This window comes from Loa loa, assembly GCF_000183805.2.
Source record: "Loa loa unplaced genomic scaffold supercont3.74, whole genome shotgun sequence".
Lineage (NCBI taxonomy): Eukaryota > Metazoa > Nematoda > Chromadorea > Rhabditida > Onchocercidae > Loa > Loa loa.
The window spans coordinates 51868-73842 of NW_018108254.1; the positions used below are offsets into that span (position 1 = coordinate 51868).

Below are 21975 nucleotides of genomic sequence, written 5' to 3' on the forward strand. Positions count from 1 at the left end.
CATCAAGTCGTCGTACAAGTCGATATCGATCAAAACTTGAGAAGGCGAGGAAAGAATTTCTTTCAAGTGATGCTAGCAGTGCACCTGGTGAGTACTCTTATCTTCCAAAGTTCGAGAGTCCTTAATACTGTAAATATTCCTGCTTCTTAAGTATTTTTTATTTTTTAGGAGATAGCAGTATTGCTCCTTCAAAATTTATTTTTGACGGTATGTCGAGAACACATATGGAGGTAGCATACATTTAAGTTAAGATTTCTGATAATATGGATCTGAAGTGCGAATAAGCAAATAACCAATTAAATGCAAATTATGTTCTCAGATGCAGTGAGCGAACGTTTTCGTCAAACATCGGACGACATATTACGATCACGACCGGAATATCATGGACCGTTGTTTCAAAAATTGCAAAAGAGTGAATTTAGTTCGAAACATGAATTAAATCAATTGCCATATGATAACACTGGTCCCAGTCCATATGATCAGGTATTTCTGTCGAATTTTTTTCTTTTTTTCTGTGTCGATAGAAATGAGACTTTCGCCTTTAAATTAAAACATTTTTTTGGACCAGAAGTTTTTAGGATGACATGCAGCATGGGCAGGTAAGGTGCAATTTAGAATTTGACAGAAGTGTTTGGGAGAATCAGAAATGTGGATCCGTAACATAATTTATAAATAAGAAATTTTAAAACTGGAAGAAAATATTGCAATAAGCTAATTTGAGCTTTAAAAAATGATAAATTCCTCAAGTTTGCTCGAATGGTTTTGCTTTGCATCCGCTTTCTTATTAATTCAGATCTGCTTCAGCATTTTTCCTTTACTTCGAAGTTGTTTTTATCATTCACATAAAGATTTCTCAAAAAATGAAAATTTAAAAATTTGCTGTTTCTGAAATAACTTCGTTCATTTTCATTTCTTTTTTATTGAAATTCTAACGCTTTACTAAAAATTCCATGCTTAATCAATACAAAAAGTGTTAATGAAAAAGCAAACCAACAGCAGGAATACAATCGTTTGTTTGAGCGAGCAGAGCGCTACTGGATGCCTTACAAACAACGCCTCTCACAACCGAATCTGTACAGTCGAAATCGAGGTTACTCGACGTCATACCTGGAGACAAACCTCGACACTGGAATTGGTGACATTGTTTCAGTGCAACGCCAGGTTCCACATATGACGTATTTTCTCCCCATTTATGCTTTTCTTTCCAATGCGTTTCATGCTTCTTCGCTATAAATGGTCTATTGGATGAAAGAGGGGTTTACGTTATTTTACCGAACTTAATGCTTCTAATTGACCAGAGATCTACTTAATATTTTCCAAGCGAATTTCTTCGGTGAAGTTACAACAAGATCTCCATTTTGGTATTTTTTTTATTCAAGACAATTTATATCTGTCAACAGTCCGCCTACACTTTAACATCTGACACTGTTTTCAAAGATTTCATAGTGATCCACTTCGGGATAAACACTATCTGTACCTAATCACTGACATTTGTTTGATGTAGTAAATTACTATCAATAACATGTTTTTGTTGGCTGTGTTTTGTTTAATATATCTTTCGTCCTTACCTCTTCAATTAAGTTTCCAGCGATACGTGAATTGCTGTACAGATATCGATTTCGGTACATAACTTCACGTGGTGGGTATATAACTTCACGTACTTCACGTGAAGTAGACGGTGCTTTAAGACATGGGCTATTAAGTAGACCGACTTGTGGGTAAAATAATTTTGATAGAAAATGCTGCCAAATGTATGCAGAGTTTTCCTTTGTTTTGAGTTATATAGGATTTCTTCTGAAGATTGGTTTCTCTTCTTCCAATTTAGGAATAAGTCAAGGAAATACAACGAGATCAAAGAAACTTCTGATTTCTAAAACCTTTGCAACTTTCGGAACACTTGAAAATTAGCCAATATTCAGATTTTAATATCATGTACCTTCTGAAGTTTGTATGAGGCGTGCGAAACATGTTAGTTTTCGGACAAATTAAATTCTGATACCCAATAACAGATGAGTTAGGATAATGAGACTAATTAAAGGTTGTAATCATTCCTTTGCTGCACTGCTTCAACAATTATGCTTCCTTTGTGCATTTCCGATCAGGATTCCCGTATTAGGGCAGAATATGCTAGTGAGGTAGTCAATTTCAAATTTGAACGTTTTCATACATACTGAACTAATACTTTTTTGAATATGGTGTCTGTTATCCTATTCCTTGGATATATCACAGGTCGAGGAAACTAATTTGGATGATGTCCATCGTTCTGGTTCCGTGATGGATTACAACAGTTTTAGTCGACGTGATACACCGCAAAGCATCGTTACACATGTCCGTTCAAAAAGTGCCGATTATTTGATGGATCGAAAGTATGTTGGTTTTTGTAAAAGCTTGACTAAAAAGATTCTCCATTTGTTGATTATAGAACTAATACATAAAGTCAGTTCTCTTCATGATTGCTTTTTATAATATGAATTGTTTATCAGAAATTTGAACTATTTTTGGTGAGTAATGATTTGATGATTAAACTAAAAAGGATTGAAAGGGTAAAGAATTCTATTTAATGAGTTAATATGAAAGAAGGACCAGAGAAAGAAATCCATTTAAGAATTTTCTTCAACCATTTTTTTATTCAGTAATTATTTTTAGGATGCGTGAAGAATCAGCGCCACCGGAAAATGAACTTCAGAAATTCTGCGAAAAAACCCCAAATATTTCGGAACACGAATTACGGTTCCGGAAATCTACGGAAAAATTACACGTACCAGATTGGTATCGCGAACGACATATAGGACATAGTACTGGTCATGAGAGAAGAACAATACCAGGTGGTACTTCCTTTGGTCTTTCATCACCAGTATCTTACAGTGGTATCCGAACGACAACTCAGTACGAAACGTCTGATATCCGTTATACTACTCCCTTTTGCTATGAACAAGGTCGATATAGTGCTCCACCTCAGGTAGTTTCCATCTCAGGATCATCGACAAGCGGTACTGCTACTGTAATCCCATACGGCATGTTCGACAAATATAAGGATGAAATAGAAGAAATGCGTAGGAGTCGAACATCATTGAATCAAGTCGGCACCAGTGATGATAAACGAAAGGTTTGCATTGTGTAGTAAGAATCAAGCGGTATATTATCAGTATCTTTACTATCAGAACCAATGTTTTAATTCATCTTTGAAGGCGAGATTAAAGAGTGAAGTTTTAGTAGAATTTTACTTGTTGAGGACAGCAGGACACAGGGAGCCAAGGGTGTATATCATGCCAGAGGTAGTATGAGCAACATACTCTCGAAATGCTTTTAAATCACTGCACAAATGTTCCTTGGTTAGGCGACCAATTTCGTCGAATGTTGGCTGAACATCGCACTATGTAATTGAAAGCCTGCTTGCTAGAGTCTCTCAGATTTTTTTCTTTTCGAAAAGAAATATTTCAGTTTCACCATATATTTATTATTTTAACAGGAATTTCTGTCGACCTCTACCCTTGCTTTGTTCGGCATTTTTGAATTTACGCCTGCTCAGAATTTCAGTTTTGGTTTTCTTCCTTTGTTATTTTGTTTTCATGGTTTCATATTCTTCACTTACCGCTAACAGATTTGCATAAGATGCCAGAAGGCTGATATTAAAACTGAGTACCCTTTGATTGATTGAAGAATAGCACTGATTTTTATTAGCGATAAGTTATGGATCCTCCTCCAGGAGCTCATCAACAACCGTATATACATATTTTCCTCATCGGAAATAACATGAAGTTTTTTTGGATGAAGTTTTTTTATGCGTATTTGTATTTGTTGTAATAATTAAAACTGAGGAAATTTCTGAATTACTTGAATCTCACAAAGACATTTCTATTACAAAGTTTGTTTGTTACAACGTTTTTAAACTTCTATCTTCCATATTTTCTGTGATTTCATATCTGCTGCTTAATTACTGTTGCTCGCATTTTCTCAGCTTATAAACTCTTTTCTCAAAACTTTCATCCTAATATGCATTTTAATTTTTCTTTCCTTATCAGTGATGCATAAATTTCATTCAATGATTACGTTCCAGCACTGCAAATGCTTTTGGTTTGACGTATTACGTCAGATTTTATTCGTTTCACTTAACTGAGGTCTATTTCATCCTTTTCGGAATAGTCGGTTTGCTTGATCCTTGGCAAATTTCCGGAATATGGTTGCGGAGTTTCCGAGAAGATTATTACGTTCTCGTTTTCTGTTTTTACTGACTAAAGTTATCATATGCTTTATCAATTTTTGTGGTTATTTCCATATTGCAGCTCTATCCCATACATTCCTGTTGATGTTACTTTGGCCTAATGCTGTTTCATTTCCCAATGGAACGAATTTTAACGGTCGAGAATGAGAAATGTGCTGACGTATTACGTTGAACTATTTGTTAATGAAAATCTTTTGATAAGTTCGCTTCCCAAAGTATGCATTTTTTTTTGTTATTGGTGAATTTTAAACATATAATTTCCTGTTTTCTGAGAATAAAGTTATTATTTGTCAGATGCTGTTTGCCTTCCGCTTTCTTCTACCTCTCCTTGCATGCTTATTGCACGGATTTCTTTTCTGATTTTAAACAAACTGATTTGAACAAATTTTGCATTTCGGAATGAAACGAAGAATTAGGAATGAATAAATGGAAATTTTCGTTTTTGTACGATAGTAAATAACAATAACGGAATATCTGCTGCTGGTCGGAGTGTTCTGACTGTTTGAATCTGCCCAAGCAATCATTTTATCCCGACTCGTCACCTTCGTGACATCAGATGAACCTTCACCCCATTGAGATGTATTAAGTTGTCTTTTGAATAAGTTTAAAGTTGAATAAAACAGGCGCATCGAACCTGAGGTCAACGGCATGGTTCATAATCAGAAAATCAAAAATCTTACTAGATAGTTACTAAGAAAAGGAAGTGAAGTTTTATTAAAAACGAATTCAATTTGTTAACTTACGTTCGCTGACTCAGGTCCTCTTCGATTCAAAGAAAGCTTTTCGTTGGTTTGAGTTTTTAATAAATTAACTAGTTAAATGAAATGGATGGCAGACAAAGATCTATGCATGTGAATTATTTCATCTAAACTGCAAAGAAAAAAACTGTTTAGACGGAGGGATTTTTATGAATTTAGCTGGGGAATTTTTTTTTTAAAAATTTTTTTTCTTCAGGAGCAAGAAGACAACTCTCTTTCCAATGAGCAAAATTCGATTTGCTTGGTTCGTTTTGATCCATTGACCTTTTCGAATTAAGTTACCAGAACTTGAAGAGAAAAAAGAAATGAATAAGTTAATAAAAAGAGTTATCACTTTTCAAAAATTTCTTGCAAATAATTAACGAACAGATGCAGATGAATACTGATCTACGCTTTCCCTCAGTGTTTAACTGAGATTAATTTAGAAGATACCTCTTACCTAAATGCGCAAGAAATAGTACTTTAAACAGTCATCCTTTTTATACTTTAATAAAATTGTGCTACAAATAGGTGCCAATGAATGATGGAGAAGAATCGTCAACAGGACTTATTACTTCCAGTAAGCAATTACCCGGTTATACAGTAACCGCAGTACCTTCCAACTGGAATATACCAGGTGACCGGTAAGTTTCCTTATTGTTTCAGCACACCATTTACAATCGATTTATCAGTAAGCCTTAATAATGAATTTAAGTTATAGGCATTCTCGAGTGGTGGAAGTAGCAGATACATTTATTGGGTCGAGCAGATCGTCTTCCTCCTACAATGGTTGAAAATTTTTGCAAAAAATCTCAAATATATTAACTTTGTAACAGATTTGAATTATTTTAGCTAAAGAGACCGATTACTAGTTGTTTTTGGGGGATTGTTTGTGTAACAGTTCCTGAAGTTGCTCAGACCTAAGCTTTAAGCCCAAACTATACATTTCATTAAAATTTTCAAAATTTCTAACTTTAGACACGTACTTACAACGCTTTTTTGGACGGGTCACAATCGAAGAAGTGCTAGATTCCATCTTTCAGCGTACAAAACCGTCATCATCAAGGCTTGAAACAAGGTTATCTTGTCGAAATTTATTTACTTACATATTATTCATCTTACTTGTTCGTCAAAATGAAAAAATTTCTGCTTTTATAGAATGTAACTATCATAAACTAGATCATGTTTCGTTCAGAATAACTTTAAGAATCGACAACTAATAGAATTACCTATTAATAGGTAATTAATAATATATAATAATAATGTAATTAATAATACCTGTTAATAGGTAATTCCATTCTCACTAAATGCTTAATAGATCTGGGAAGTCTTTTGGTAGACATTTGTTACCTTTACTATTTCCTTCGTTTGTGAGCGCATTCATTTTCTTATATGTTTACCTAATTGTTTTTGAAATAATAACATCTGAATAATGACCTGTCATTTAAAAAAAACTTATATTTCGTTCAGAATGGTCATTCTCATTTTCCCTTTAATCACTTTTAGGACATATAGATAATCTTTACAATCTTTATTTCAGTCTCTCAGAAGATGAAATTATCGAGGATGGACAATTGCAAAAGTCCGGAATCTATGTTAGAAGTAATGAACTGATGCAGCAATTAGTGCGAGATCCACATGAAGCTGAAGCTCTTCTTCAGGTTTTTTAAACAAAAAAGAAAAAGAGAAAAAAAATTTAAAAGAAAAAAAATTTGGAGCAATTAGTTTTGCATTCTCTGACCAAACCTGTCCTGTTTTGCTTCTAATCAGGAAACTGTTTCAAATTGAAGTGATAAAAGAGAAGAATGGGTTACAGTCTCAAGAGAAGACTACTTCAAGTTCCTTAATAGCTACTGCGAAGCGAACATTCCACAGCCTTCGATATTTTCTACGATGTGTAATCACCTTAGATTAAAATGGTTGGAGAAAAATTTGAAGTCTTTTGGGTAAATTCCTCTTCTGAATATTCACTTCATGAAAATAGATCACTGCAGAACGAACGACTGTATGTACGATGTGCTCGATGTCATCAAACGAGAGAATTAGCAGAAGCTCGAATGCGATACATATCATGCAAACACTGCTACACATATTACTGTAGTCGTCAATGTCGCGAATACGACTGGTCAAAGCACCGTGAAGTTTGCTCCTTTTCAAGGATTAATACTCTTTGCAAGGAAGTTATCATGAAGGTAAGAAATGATTATTTGTTTATCAAGCAAACAGATCTAACCAATTTGCTGGCCCATAATGACCATTTCGTTTTCAAGGAAACGAATAATTTGATAGATTAGACTGTTATTTACTTAAGAGAATCAGACAAATGGACATAAAGAAGTATGACAGAGAGTTCGATGATCTTTTAAAGGTACGCAGAGATCCGGAAGCTCAGTTTTACATGTCAAAGATAGCACGTGATGGTTATTCAGCACTCGGTCGCGGTTCTGTTAATTTGAGGATAAATTCGGCACACACCGCACAAAGTTATATTACGGATGGCTGGCGAGCAGTAGAAAATTTCCCACTCAGCAAATTACTGCATTATTACACCATTGCAGCACTAATTGCGGAACGAAAGGAACCATCCTTAATTACTTTGTGTCGTCAATATAATCCAACGTTAGTTCAACAATTTTTCTTTCATTTAATTATCTGAAAGCTCTCTGGCTGAATGTTTAAATGAAATCTCTGAGAGATTCTGATTTAGTCAGAGTATGATAAGTAAAAAAGCTTTAAGCTTTAAATGTATAAATCTGCAATCGGTTCCATCACAAATGTAATGAATGTATTTCATTACAGTGATAAATTCATCCTTAGTGTGAGCATCATTGCTGACATTGAGCAGTGTCCGCAGACGCCACCACCTGAACCAGTAGTTATCCGGAGAACTTTACCACTATCGCAATATGCACGACAATCATCACTGTCCCCACAACAACTTGCTGAACAAGAAAATATTGATTTTATACAATCCGACGAATTCCGTTCCGCGGTGCCGACTGAAGTTTAGCAAGAGGAACAGTGAAGACTAAAGCCATACATGCGTATACAACACATTTGAATGAACGACAGGTTTCGACAGGTTCATAAGGTCCAAAGGAAACAAAAAAAAGTCGATCTCATCGCATATACTGATTACCGTTCATGACCTTAAACACACTAACCTTTGAAATGCTCACAACTCCTAATTATAATTCACTTTTACTTGTTATTTCATCCGGTTCGAATTAACGCCTAACATTGTCATTTTCACAAACGTGATATCTTTTCTTACTTTTGACTAAATGCGATGCTAACTGTCGCTTTCTTTCGTCTACGTTTTTCTCTCCAGAAGTTATTTTTGTCGTTGCATAACGAAAAAAGGAACAATTTACAATGAATCATTTTCACATGAAATAATAATATGATGATATGATGATAAATAGTAAGTAATATGACCGATTTCCAACCAACTTAATTTGAAGAAACCGCTTCTAGTCAGATTCAAATTACTTCCGATCAACATGCACTCCATCATTGTGAGGCAATACTAGAAAAAGTTGAGAACTTGACTAGCTATCGCTCGTCCATTCCTGATTCCATTCTTGAAATGAGTTGAAAGTGATCTGATAATAATCCAAAAGTCCATACTCCCAAACCTGTTTTTATACTTTTTTTATGAACGAGAACGTCAACTTTTAGGATTTCCGGATCGTGGCAATAACTGTGACTTATACTTGCACCGTAGAACTTCGAACAGCGAGTGTGTTAAGGGCGCTACACTGATAAGACAATGTCCCACTACGTCTAAATCAAGGCGAACTTCCTCCGTTTTGATCGATGCTCCTTCTTCTAATAGTTTACACATAAATTTTGATGTCCAATATATTTACCATCAAAATATATTCCATAGCTTTATCATAATTTTTACATTTTTGAAACGTGCAAATTTATCAACGTAATCCTGCATTTCTCTTATATTATTCGACAACAAAACTTTCGAATGCGTGAAAATTACGGGATTTTGAGGGGAAAAATTCGAACCCTTGTTATCATTAAGTAGGCACCATATCAAAAAAGTATCACCGAATAAAGGTCACAAACTTTGAAAATATCAAGTAAATCCAATGCCGATGCCGCGACAATTTTTTTTTTAACTTTTAATCCTCGTATCTCTTCCAGAACAGAAGTGTAAAATTTAAATGAAACCACAAAATTTTCTGAACAACAACTTACATATCCCAAAATGAGATCATAGAAGTTTCTAGAAATTCACGCTCCATAAAAATTTCAAAAGTTCCAGAACTCAAATTCATAAAAATATATAGATCATATGACTAATTTACTCTTTAGATTGGAGCATTTTACGAAATTCTCTGCAAAGTGAAAAGAATTAAGCAGTATCATAATCTTCATCATCTTCATCTTTCGACAACAGCTCGCTCAGTGATCGTTGTATCCCCCTATTTTCTTGTTGAAGTCGATTCAGTTCCGCAGCTTCCGCTTCCAGTTGTTCTTGACGTGCCTAAACAAGTACTCTTTAATAAATTGTAATCGATCTCTTAGGACCTTCATCAAGCCTTAGTCTATCCTAAACAAAATAGAAATAACGAGAACTGGTCACCCCTGCACTTAATGTAATCTAAAACATAAGAATAGAAAATTTTTCAGAAAGATGGTTGCCATAAATCTCTCATCTCACTCAGTGTACTTCTACAGATCATCAGAAACATCCCGAAAAGAATTAAAATTTTGCATACTTTCTCAATTAACTTTTGTTGCATCAAATACAACTGATCCTCCGGAATACCACATTTATCCAGTCGCGAATTTTTTCGCTTCAATTTATTTTCCGCAGCTATTTTGCACTCACTAAGCACACTATCCGCTGCTTCGACGTAATCATATGGAAATGCCAAATTCACTAAGGCTGAAAAAAGTAATAATACAGAAGTTTTCATTATAACATGCCAAAGAGTTTCCAGATCTGAAAAGGGAAAATAATAAACTATTAACGGGGAACGATATTTTAAACGCTGACGGTAATCGACTTAATCTAGCTAATGTAATTCCAGTAGTATATTTATGGAGAGGAAGGAGAAAATAGTAGTTTAAAACATGCTCAAGAGAAATTTTTTTCACCATACAATGTGATTTGAAAACGGAAAAGATATGAAGATGGAAACGAAAACGAGAGATGATATATGATAATAAGCTTATTCGTATTCCACTGGTTTTTCGAGATGAAAAATTATGGACATCAACAGAATTACCATTCCTCTTCTGGAGTATTGCTAAAGAAAACACATCAGTACAAGTTATTCGCGTGTTTTTCCATATCTTCTTTCTTTCGCTAATTTCCCCATGAAATTTTCATGAATACTCACCTGATCATTATGCATGTACTTTAAATAGTTTTGAAGAATCCATGTCAGTAAGCATATAAGTAGATGTAAATCTAACTAAACTGAAGCATTGTACCATTGAAAATAAATTCATTCATATGATCTTTAGGAGATGTCCAATTTAACAAGTAAGCTTACAGAATGATTTCAGTCAACACAATAAAAATATAATCAGTCTATTCTGAAACATTTTGAATAGACAAAGAGACCAATAATTTTTGATTTAACTAGACTTCAAAAACTTTCTTCTTGACTTTTACAATAATGTCCACTTTTAGGAAAAAAAGTAATAACAAATATATGGGTATAATTGAATGTATGGTCCAAATAAAAACGAAAAATGCATCAAAATCAAAGCAGAGATGAAAAACACATTAACAAACAGAAAACTGATGTTAATTAAAACTTTCCAGCAATCGATATCATGATAGCCTTTTCTCTATAGTACAATCCCTCCAGTATATCAATCGGTCATGTTGGTTTTGATGAGCTTTTTTATCAATGAGTAAATGAAAATCTTGGAATTTCATATTTCTTAATTTTTTGAATACAGAGCGAAATCCTATAAAAAATTTGAAATTAGTTCCATTAGTTGACAAAAATAATCAATATAAAAATTAAAGAATACGAGGAATGTTTTTATTCTAGTTCTGTTCTTTAAAGAAAAATTAATTTCCACAATGAATTATCACTTATTTTGACAGGAAAGAAATGTACAACGTTTTTTTTTTTCTAGTGGCGATAAAAACATTATTTAAGCATCATTACTGAAAAGACTGCTTGAGATGTCAATCGCAGCAAAACCGGATGATTAGATATGAAAGAAGAGAGAGAATCTCGGGAAATCTCTGCGAAATTATATAATTTGCAGCAGATAAGGAATTTCGACTTTCCCTTAGTACTTGACACGAATTAAACACGAACTATTCCATATGAACTCCAATTTTGACATCCAAATAGAAGAGATTCCACCCTGGCGGTCTGCAGATGAATGATAACGACTTTTTATATCAAGTGATAACTTTAAAAAATTTCTTCCACACCACTAAGTTTTGCAGCAACTAATGCAGAAAACGAGGTGAGGTTCAACGCTTTCACTGCTGACTGCAATCCAGATTTTTCTCATGCACTTGTTTATGAAAGGCTTTGTATCTCCTATTTTACCAAAATCTAGGCGGTTCCAGTTTTAAGCTAAAAAAAAAGAAAAACTGCTAAACGCTTGTATATGCAAGTATGAATCACTGGAGCAATGGTTTGATATCTTATATTACTTTAGTTTAAAGTTAAATTTCTGAAACGAGAAACGAATCAACTTAAAAATTAGTCTTCAGAATTCAATCGACCACTCATTCATCCTATTTCTATCTGCGTATAATAAACATCACCAACCTTTCTGAACATGTTCATGATAAATCGTTTTGCGCTGATCGTCTGCTGAAATACGCTGCGCCTCACGTGACACATGCCTCACGAATTCCACACAACAAGCGTTCAACAGTTCACGCGATTCATTGGCTACTCTCATCTCTGGTATCACATCTTTGATAATCATATTTAGGCCTTTCTGAGGTAGGCCAACTTCGCTATCTTCATCACCCATCGCCTGCAAAATTTGATTAATGATAAAAAATTTTAAAAATTGTCCGGAAATGTATATCATCTTTGCACTTAACACTTCAGCTCAATAAACAAAGAAATTATGACAAAGGAAGCGAAAAAGTCAGAATTTTTCTTTCATACTGTAACTTCACTAATAATTCTCCTTCACCTGTCCCTTCCCATTTAAGTCACAGCCAAAAGAGGCGGAATTTATGTGCAGGTTGTGAGCACAACTTAAATCAGTAAAGTTTGATATATGTGCAAATGAATTATTTCTCTTTAAAAGAGAGTCCGACAATATGCATAGCATTTGCTTCGGTCGATAAAAGATGAAACAAAAATGAAAACCAAGAAATCTAGCATTTCAGATCCTATCGTAAAGATCAAAACTGTTCCGTAATCCAGATAAATTACAACTTAATATTCATTTCATTATTCATTTTCCTCAGATATAAGAGGAGAATTTTCCTTTCTCTCGACAATTACTTCAAAAACAAATTTCAATTATAGTTGAAAAAGGGTACGGAGCATGATCGTGTTTTCAAACTCGGTTGTAACCAAGTATTTTTACCGCTCTTTGATAGATTGTGTTCTTTAACTAAGAGAATTAGAAATAATAAAAATTTGTTCTGATCCTTTGCTCTTCTTCATCAAGTTTCCTAATTCCTAAATATTTCTCCTTCCTATACTCCTTTATATCACATCACTCCTATGCATGTAAACTCGTCAAATTTTCTCATCGAAATGGCAAGTCAATTAAATTCAATGAAATTTTGAAACTTTGAAATCAAGTGAAGCTGAAGTGCCTGACTGGCAATTCATTTGCTTAATATTTCATAAAAACTTTGTATTTTAATGCAGACTTAATACAAAAATCTAGTGAATTTTACCGCAATATGTAGCCCAAAAACTATTACACCCTTTCATTTGTACTACTTTTTAATCGGCTGTAATTCGAATGCAACTTTACATAGCTCGGAGATCCAAGGATCTTAGATCAAATTCTGCGAGCAATGTAATAGGCCAATTATTCCGCCATTTCAAAGGTAACTCCATTCGTCTCTTCTTAATTCTGAACGGATAGTAATTTTAAAAGTAAAAAACTCAAATATCATTACAAAAGTAGCATACAACTTTACCATATGAACAGAATTTCCGTTCATAGGCGAAAATTGAATCTAGCGTCGCTAAAAACCGAGTTACTGTTGTAAAATGTTGTAAATGAACTTATGTTGATTAATGAAGTTCATATGGAACGTCGGTACATTGCAAAGAATCTCAGGTCAATGTCTGCATATTACAAAGTACTTTAGGTTATCTTGGGATCAATCAATTCTAACTTCTTGGACTGTTGTAAAAAAACTCCCATTATATAAGGAACACGGAAACACAGAATACACATAAGTCATTCCACACTACGATACAAGATTCTACAAGAGATCATTCTACAATTCAGGAGTTTCTACAATTCAGTTGTATTTAATATTCCCTGGAAACTCCCTTATAATGTAAAATACCTTTCCGTCTATCAATAAACTGTCGTTAACCAATATTCGATTGTGTCTATGCACGAAATTTCTAAAACTTCCGCAACTCTAATTAATGAATCGCTGAAGTTTTTACGATTATTTCCATCCTCACTTATTGCCCATTACGGTACTAATTAGCATTAAGCTCTAAAACAGCTCTATAGCTCGATGAAACAAAAGGTTACAGTTAACCGAAGCACCTAATAACTCCTTTGAAACTAATTACTCATTTGATGACTTAGTTAAAATACTTGATTTAACAGGATGTAAATTGAATAAAATCTCTTTTAATACAAATGCAAACTTGAACAGTTTTGCACTCTACCATAATAAAATTATAATTTCGAGTTTCCACTTTTAGTAACTTTGTGAGAGAAGGGCTTTATAAAAAGCAATCAAAATTGAATTTCTGCCTTCAAGTGTAGAACAATTGTAAAAAACTGACATTTTAAAATATCGCTTATCTGTGATTAAAAAAATTACGAGCACGACGAATCCAGCTTGCTGACTCCATCAATTTTTCGTTTCATTAAGCATTAATATTATTACCATTAATGCATTTTTAAATCTTGCAAGATAGAGGATTTGTCCTCATCGTTCCAGTTATATTTTCTAATCTCTAAGCAAGCAGCCAAACATATCAAAAAAATTCGAAAATCATTTGACCATGTATTAATTTGTTTTTGTATAACTTGAAACTAAACAAATTAATATATGGTCAAATGGTTTTCAAAAAAAATTGACATTTGCCAAAATGAGTACCACCTAATCAGATTTAAAAAAAAAGATCGTCACAATCTTTATAAATGTACACTTTTGCCAATTAGCTGTCTTACCTTCATTTGTGGTGTCCACTTCAACTTCATGTCTTTTAATGAAAATTTGTTCAATTATATTAAGATCTGGACTGCCCACAGTTCACGAAGAAAAAACTTTGAATGTGAGACGAGAACTGCTTTCTTCGCTGCTTGAGAAGAGATTTAGAAATAGACTTGTTTGACATCTGAAGAAAGACATCCACTAAAAAAATCTCATGTGTATAAGAAAAAATGGAAATTCAAGATGTCGTTAAAGATCTAGACTTGTCGACATAGAAAAACAAGCTTATGGACCAGAATAAGAGCCTAATTTCAGAAAAATAAATGAGAAAGAAGTCAGATTAGATTTGCAAAAAAAAAATAAGCGAACAAAAATTAGGTGAGATCTAAGACCAGATTCGAAGAAATCCTAACGCCATAAGAAAGATTTCACGTTGAAAAACAATCAAAAGTGATAAATAAGCAGCACATGCCTTAGAACTTTCAACAACTCTTTACGAAGTTACCATCGCCCTGTATTTTCTTGCGGGCATAATTTGGAAAAAATTATTCACCAGAAACATCAAGGATCTACTACCCGCAACTGTCTCTTGTTCTTCACTTCTCTCAATGCCACTTCGCACTTTTTTCTTTAGCAATTTTGAATGTTACATTTAGTTATAGAACGCAGCAAACAGCAAAACATCAATGTTTACTTTGCCATTACTAATATCGCACAAAAGCGATCCTTGGCAGCTTCGTGTCACCATCCTGTTTTTTCGAAGTTTAAAATTATACTTTTTTCGAAGAAAAGGACATAGTCAGCTAAAATGGATCAGTAGATACAGCAACACATAATCAAGTAGGGCTCATCATATCATTATCGTCTGTCAATAGATATTCGATGAACTGCATCAAAATACTAATCAAGATGACCTTTTATTGTTTCAGCCAACTAATGCTCGTCTTTACCCCTTTTTTCAAAACCTCAGGCTATTCTAGTCTGTTTATGAATCACTATGCGACAAGCGATTGCCTGTGAAACAATTTAAATGATCTAACGATTATAACAACTAATTTGGATTTTGCATGCAAATATAAATTTCTGATTCAGTAACATGACAAAAGTTTCATACACAATTTTTTTGAAGTGATTTTTTAAAAAAGAGGAAAAGAAGAAATGAAATATGATACTTTATCATCGTGACATGGCCGAAGGTCAATTGCTTTAATGGACTCATCTCAAATTTTAAAATCTAAAATCTAGCATCCGAATCCCAAATCTTTTTTTTTCGCACAAAACTTTTTTTTTCCTCACGTAATTTCTACTCCCATCATTTTTGAAGTATGAATCAATACCGCATTATTACCCCTTCTCCAGTAACCAATTATGCTAGTTCTAATAATTGCATAAAGGTAACTGATTTATACGGTAAAATCGCAACACCCGCTTTGATGATTTCACAAAAATACAAACTGCAGTTCTGTAACACACAACACAAACCACTGAAATGTAAAATGAGCTGATTTAATAGCACCCGAAGAAAGATTATTTCTGATTCTTTGACATCATTAGAAGTAAAACCATTAGAAGTACGACTATATTTTCACTATATTTTATTTAAATTAGTTGAAAAGTTACAGAAGTAATATGCATCTAAGTAACTAAACAAACTGATCTGGTATATATAAATATATATATATATATATATATAATATATATATAATATATATATATAAATAATATATAAATAGTTATAAATAACTCAGGCAGGTAAAAGGGCAGTATCAACATCATTACTATCTCTCTATCGTCATCAACTCCTAACGTCACTATCGTCAGCATTGTCATCAATATCATTACTAGAATCTTACCGTCATGAAAAACACGGCCTCGTCCCGTTATCGCCATTTCCCTTCAATGTCATTACTATATTCACTAGTTATTATAGGTATCTTTACACATTAAATATTGAGAAATGAGCAGAAGGAAAATAGACGAAAAGTTTTAGTTGCTTATCCTATTTTATTAAAGTTGCTTAATAGGAACGAAGCAGTAGGTGAGAAATATATTACAACCAGGCGGAAAGACTGGAGCTTAAACAGACACAAAATAGAATTTAGAAATGTTACATTAAAAATGAAAGAAAAAAATCTTAAAAAATCTTCCCCAAACTTCCGATCTGCAAAGAACTTCTGTATAAACTTCTGCAAAGTTGTAATATTTTCCTGAAAAAAGCAATCCAACAAATCAATTAATTAAATCAAACCAGCAAATGTACAAGTAATCTTTATATCATCTACCGAAATCTTTCCACTCTTTTTTCTGTAATTTCGGATGAATAATTTACAGGTTTCAAAGAAAAATCCAGGATTTCCTATTCTATTTTCCTTTGCGTGGTCAAAAATATGATTTCAAAGTTGTGAAGAGGGAAATGCATAGACAGATTGCAAATCTCTATCATGAATTAACTAGCGCCTTGTGCCATACTGCAATGTGTTCGGAAGTTTAGAATATTAAGTGCATCCATGCGCATCTACATATCTTATTATGGATAAGAAAAAATCTGATATGGATCCAATGGGTATACAACTGATGCATCAACTGCATAAATAACTGGTAAGAAGTGTTTAGTGAATATAATTAACCCATTATGTTAATTATGCCACAAATCGCTTTTTCTTAATTTCAGATAGAAATTTCATAAAAATGGCTTAGTGAGATTTCTGCCATAAAATTGAAGCAAATCAATACTATACCTGACTGTGGTTTAAACTCTTGAGATCTTTGTTGGTTCCAACAGCACCTTGTCAGTATCCATAAACCAACAATTTCGTCGCTTACCTTCAAATTGCACAGAAATTTAGTTATGTATAGCAGCTATACAAATCAGATATTTTCACATCCAACTGCTCAATGCTCATCCTTAATTTATCCCTTTGGTGATTCGTACTCCTAAAGCCTGAGTCCTGACAAAGTTTACGCAGCTTGCACTCAAGATAATCCGAGAAATATCGAAACTGAAAAGATAGATGGATCCCATTACATGGAGCTCTTTTTTTGGTTCTCATAGATTTTAGCAAAGCAAAGAAAAAATTAGATGTAATGTTCAAGAAGGAACGTTCCAAATAAGGTCGAAACTAATCGATTTAGTTAGATGTAAATAGACATATGAAAATTTATAACGTAGTACGAAGTAAACGTGATGATGCAATATGCACAAAAAATTTATATTGCAATGAAATTTACAGAATTTCAAAACAAACTTGCACTCACAATGAAACAAACAAGTAGACGGCTACCTAAACGAAACCATCTTTCACCAGAATAAATTACACAGCCGCAAATTACCGATCTCGTTAAAAAAAAAACAAAGTATGAATAAGTAACATAATGCATTGCATGTAATGCAGCACTCATAATTTCTCATTTGTTTGAATAAAATACAAAAACACTGGTCAGAGAACGAGTAATACCTTTTGGTTTGAACTGAATTCTAATTCATGCGGCACCAATCTCACTGCTATTTCACAGCCTTAGAGCAAATAATCATCAACTTTATCTATTCATTTCTAAATTTAGAGATCCCTGAAAGTATGCAAATTTTCGAAATGATAATGTGTCCGTAATATTCAAAGAATAATGTATACAATAAATATATATACAATAAGAATAATGTATATGTATACAATAAGAACAATGTATATCTTCCTTCGAGAATATTTCAAAAAAAGAAAAAAAAATGCTTCGAGTCAGAAAATGTGCCACAGATATTTCTTTCAAATCCATATAACGGGAGTGATTTCTTTCAAATCTATAGTAACAACAGTGGATTTGAATGAAAATATTTCGCACGCCTCCCAACACTTCCTTATTTTCCTGATTGCTCTATAAATGCTCAAAGATCATGGCAAACATAATCTAAGAACAGTCTGGACTAACCATTTCCTAAGAAAGACCTTGAAGTAAAACTGTTTAACAAGACAATTTTCTTATTAGAAACAATTTTCTTATTAGAACGGCTCGTGATCATAGAAATGAAAACCGAACATTGGAATTCCAAGACAATGGTGTGTCACTGAGCTATTTCCATATCCACAATAAACTCTCAGAAAGCCAATTTTCTACACATATCAAATATAGACGAATATGACATAGTAGAACACAAATTAACAGTGTAATCAAAACTGCCGCTAAAATTGAGTGGAGTTGAATGACGAGAGTGGAGTTTGAATGATAATCAGCTCGATGAGTCTCAAAATAGTATTTGGAAACTTCCGATAACCTACGGCTAAAACTTTGACTCGGCGCCCACAGAAACGATATATTGCCCAATCGTTTTTTACAGTTAGTTCACATCCAGAACTTTCTGAGTGCCAGCAGGAAATCGTATAATTGTTTTTACTGATATCACCTTGCCAAGTGATATCAGATAGTTCCATTCCACCAAATACTGTTGTTACATTATTCTGAGTGCGTTTAAAAATCATATTGCGTGTTAATCCTTTCATGAAATCATAACTTTATGATTAAAATAATGTCCAAGTCTTCTCACAATTTTAGAGCTAGCAGACATTCAACTTGAAGTAAACGGAAATCAAAAACGTCTTTACGTCCACCAATCCTTCAAAAAGACCTAACTGTCTTGACTTTATGATTAAAAATACAAAGTGAGACATATATGGCGAAAGAACCTGTATAATCAAGTACCATAACGATTTTTAGGCATCTTCGCACTGTCCCGATACCAAATTAGTAAAGTACCTTCAACTTGCAATCGAAATGCTGATATTTTGCGATATATAATGCAACGAATGTACGTTATCGTATGGGATCAAGAGTTGTCTGCTCTGAAAAGCTATTAAGAATATGCAAAATTGGTACAAATCTATATTAGAAGGGATTACTGGCTATCCGCAGAATGATCGTGGCAACAAGAATCCTGTGCCTTCACTTTAAGCAGTATAGTTCAAAAACTTCACAGAAAATATCTGTGGAAGAAATGTAGCGAAACAACTACCTCACCTATCTTTCTATTTTTTCCGTTTTTGTCTCTTTCCTTCCGGTATGAATTTCTTCCATTCATACATTTTCCTTTTTTTTTAGCATTATAGCAATACGACCTCACATTTCGAAAGAATCAAACTCGAGTAAGTGGAATACTTATTAATTTTTCTCTAGCAACAGAATGAAAATAAAATCCAAAAAAATAAATTAATCAAAAGAGTAGAGTAAGAAGGGTAAAGCTGAGAGAATTCGTAAATCAATAATAGAATTGATGAGTTGTAATTATCTGGTCAAATCATACAGCAGTTATGACCAAATAAAAAAATTAAGCAGAAAAACCAACTGGAATTGAAAGGAACTAAAATCAGTTTACAGTTATAATGTTATTGTTGAACGCAAAAACTTTGAGCACTTCAGTCACACTATTCGAGTCATTATTAGTTGACTTAATCCAACAATCCAACAACCTATGCAAAACAGTCAACGACACATCTAAGTTACTGCTCATGCATTATCGAGATTGGTAGGAAATTAGTGCTTTAAATGATAAATAGCTAGTTTGAAACATGACTATTAATTATTCATTCCAGTTCAAAGTTATTTCAGCGATAGCTGATAATATAGCTAAAAGTCTTTAATAGACAAAGAACCTTATTCTTTCGTTGTTTTCTTTTTTTTTTTTTTTTTTGTGATATGCCGTTAAGGAGGATTCCATTCCATTTGCTCTGCAATTTGCAATTTGCTTTGGTAGTACTTCTTTGAATTGGCCATCTCGAAACTGCGAAAATCGACCCTCGTGTTTTGCACTGCTGTTGGATGTGTTAGTTTCATTACTGCAGTTCGAAAACCGCATTTTTAGACTGCTATCCTGAAAGTAAAAGTGTTCCAACAAAAACTGGAGATTTATGATTTCGTGTCCCGAACGCAAAGTAAGTCAAATTACCATATATGAATGGATGTTGGATTCAGAAAAAAGGACTGAAATTTCAAGTAACTTAGCTCGATAAAATAGAACAGATTCTGATTATAAACCTACCGGTACACTAAATTCGGTAGAAAGTTTCCCACATCAATTCTCAATCCAAAAGGTTCTAACGAATTCAGTCAAATACTGCGAATATGCAATAAATTCTGAAGCGATTTCTCATCTCTTCCCTGGTGATTTGAATATTAGCAATAAAATTGGTGTACATTATGAATCACGGAAGGGGATGGTAGGCAAGCTGCAGTTTGTTATACGTGAACGGTTTGATGATGAAGAAGCATAGATGGCAATCGATATACCTCACCAACCCGCCCTAACTCGTTACTTGTTATTACGATCTCTCCAATTTCAGTTTTTTTTTCCCCCCCCCCCCTTTTCTCCTAAGACTATCACTGTAGTACGCTATAAGCATTCATTCCATATAATTCAAGACGTTAATGTTGAAAGAATCTCGCTTCCTCGCAGTTATTCGGAAGCAATGTTTTAACAAATGTAAAAATAAAAATATAAAATTACAAGCATGCTGCATTACAGTGAACCAAAACTTTTAGGTTTCAAGATGACGTTAGGGAAAGAGTAGAAAGAAGTGGTTAAGTACTTCTTCCGGCGATGTTCAGCAACAAAGAAGGATCTAATCATAAAAAAAATGGCTCTTCGCTATCTCTCAGCATGCGTTCCGTTCCAGCAAGCTTGCTGTAACGCAGCGAAAGAGATAAGATGAAACACTTCTGCGGTACTGATTAAACTAACTAAATGAGAAGCGCAGCAGAAAAACTGGACTTCACAACTTTGGCTATCAGCTGCAGGTATTCCGCAGTCAATGCTGACAGAGTGCCGTTGTCTACTTCATCTCTTGATCATTTCGAACACACCTCGCCATGAATATATGAGTGCGACACACACACTCTCTCTCTCTCTTTCTCTCCTCTCTCTTCATTCATCCTCCTACATCTCGCATGAGAGTGTCTTCCGTGAACTATTGACATCTAACCAAAATCATTGCTTAGGTTTACCTGAAATGTCCCTTATCCCTTTCCTTCTTTCATTACATTCATGAAATGTTTCGGGCCTGCTGGCCACTCACGTCTTTGCCCACACTAAGTCATGAAGTATTGTGTAGGAACTTACTAGAATTATCCTTAATCTCTTTTTTATATTCTATCCAATCCTTTCCAATAGTAATTTCATGTTCAGAGTCATTAACTCTTCTCAATTATGGAAACATACGTAATGTCTGATTTCTTGGTCAATGTTTGTTATGACAACAATCTGATTTACAGTCAGTTTGCACGAATTTCCCACAACCACTGACAAGTTAACGAATGATTTTGGTTCCATTTATGACATGACGAAATTTGCTCATTATGACATGTCAATTCACTGGAATCCATCCACAGGTCGAAAGATGTATATAAGCAGCTGTTAAATTTCCTATTGATTTAATTAAGTATACAACTTTAAATCCATTAAAATGAGTTGATAGTAAGGAAGGTGAAACAAATCAAAGATATTCGATCTTTAAAACCAGCAGTTGTGAGGAGTACTGGCTGCAATGTGTATGGAAAGATCTTGATGTTGAAGGACAGAAGTAAAGTTGAGAGGAACAAATGAAGGGAAGGCCAGAAATCATACCGTTAGAAGACAATCATAATGTGGCAATCAGTTGTCGCATAGTACAATGCAAACATAACATGAAATTATGAGAAAGTAGCTG

General features: G+C 33.8%; 5 protein-coding genes across 5 annotated transcripts in view; 2 read left to right on the forward strand and 3 right to left on the reverse strand.

The window, feature by feature from the left end:
• Window positions 1-3275, forward strand: part of LOAG_17425 (CBR-AJM-1 protein) — a gene marked incomplete at its 5' end in the record, with an annotated part of 16079 nt that extends 12804 nt beyond the window's left edge. Inside the window, 4 exons of the mRNA XM_020450088.1 lie at window positions 320-483; window positions 1000-1161; window positions 2230-2366; window positions 2647-3275. Of these exons, the coding sequence (XP_020306278.1) occupies window positions 320-483; window positions 1000-1161; window positions 2230-2366; window positions 2647-3121 (938 nt within the window). The 3' untranslated portion in view covers window positions 3122-3275. The remainder of the gene's footprint in view (window positions 1-319; window positions 484-999; window positions 1162-2229; window positions 2367-2646) is intronic.
• An 834-nt stretch (window positions 3276-4109) lies between these two features.
• LOAG_05015 (hypothetical protein) lies at window positions 4110-4872 on the reverse strand (the record flags this gene model as incomplete). The annotated part of the gene is made up of 2 exons (XM_003140552.1): window positions 4110-4232; window positions 4690-4872. 2 exons carry the CDS (start codon window positions 4870-4872, stop codon window positions 4110-4112), a joined length of 306 nt encoding a protein of 101 aa, XP_003140600.1.
• A 299-nt stretch (window positions 4873-5171) lies between these two features.
• Window positions 5172-8375, forward strand: LOAG_05016 (apical junction molecule protein 1). Its single transcript, XM_020446742.1, has 8 exons — window positions 5172-5224; window positions 5491-5603; window positions 5681-5748; window positions 5938-6037; window positions 6500-6620; window positions 6954-7151; window positions 7328-7578; window positions 7759-8375. Exons 2-8 carry the CDS (start codon window positions 5497-5499, stop codon window positions 7967-7969), a joined length of 1056 nt encoding a protein of 351 aa, XP_020302954.1. The 5' UTR covers window positions 5172-5224; window positions 5491-5496; the 3' UTR covers window positions 7970-8375.
• A 956-nt stretch (window positions 8376-9331) lies between these two features.
• Window positions 9332-11943, reverse strand: LOAG_05017 (hypothetical protein; the record flags this gene model as incomplete). Its single annotated transcript, XM_003140554.1, has 3 exons — window positions 9332-9463; window positions 9699-9868; window positions 11733-11943. 3 exons carry the CDS (start codon window positions 11941-11943, stop codon window positions 9332-9334), a joined length of 513 nt encoding a protein of 170 aa, XP_003140602.1.
• A 4793-nt stretch (window positions 11944-16736) lies between these two features.
• LOAG_05018 (hypothetical protein) lies at window positions 16737-20469 on the reverse strand (the record flags this gene model as incomplete). Its single annotated transcript, XM_003140555.1, has 5 exons — window positions 16737-16805; window positions 17746-17804; window positions 18555-18790; window positions 19927-20144; window positions 20389-20469. The coding sequence occupies 5 exons, from the start codon at window positions 20467-20469 to the stop codon at window positions 16737-16739; spliced, it is 663 nt and encodes a 220-aa protein (XP_003140603.1).
• Window positions 20470-21975: the final 1506 nt, after the last annotated feature.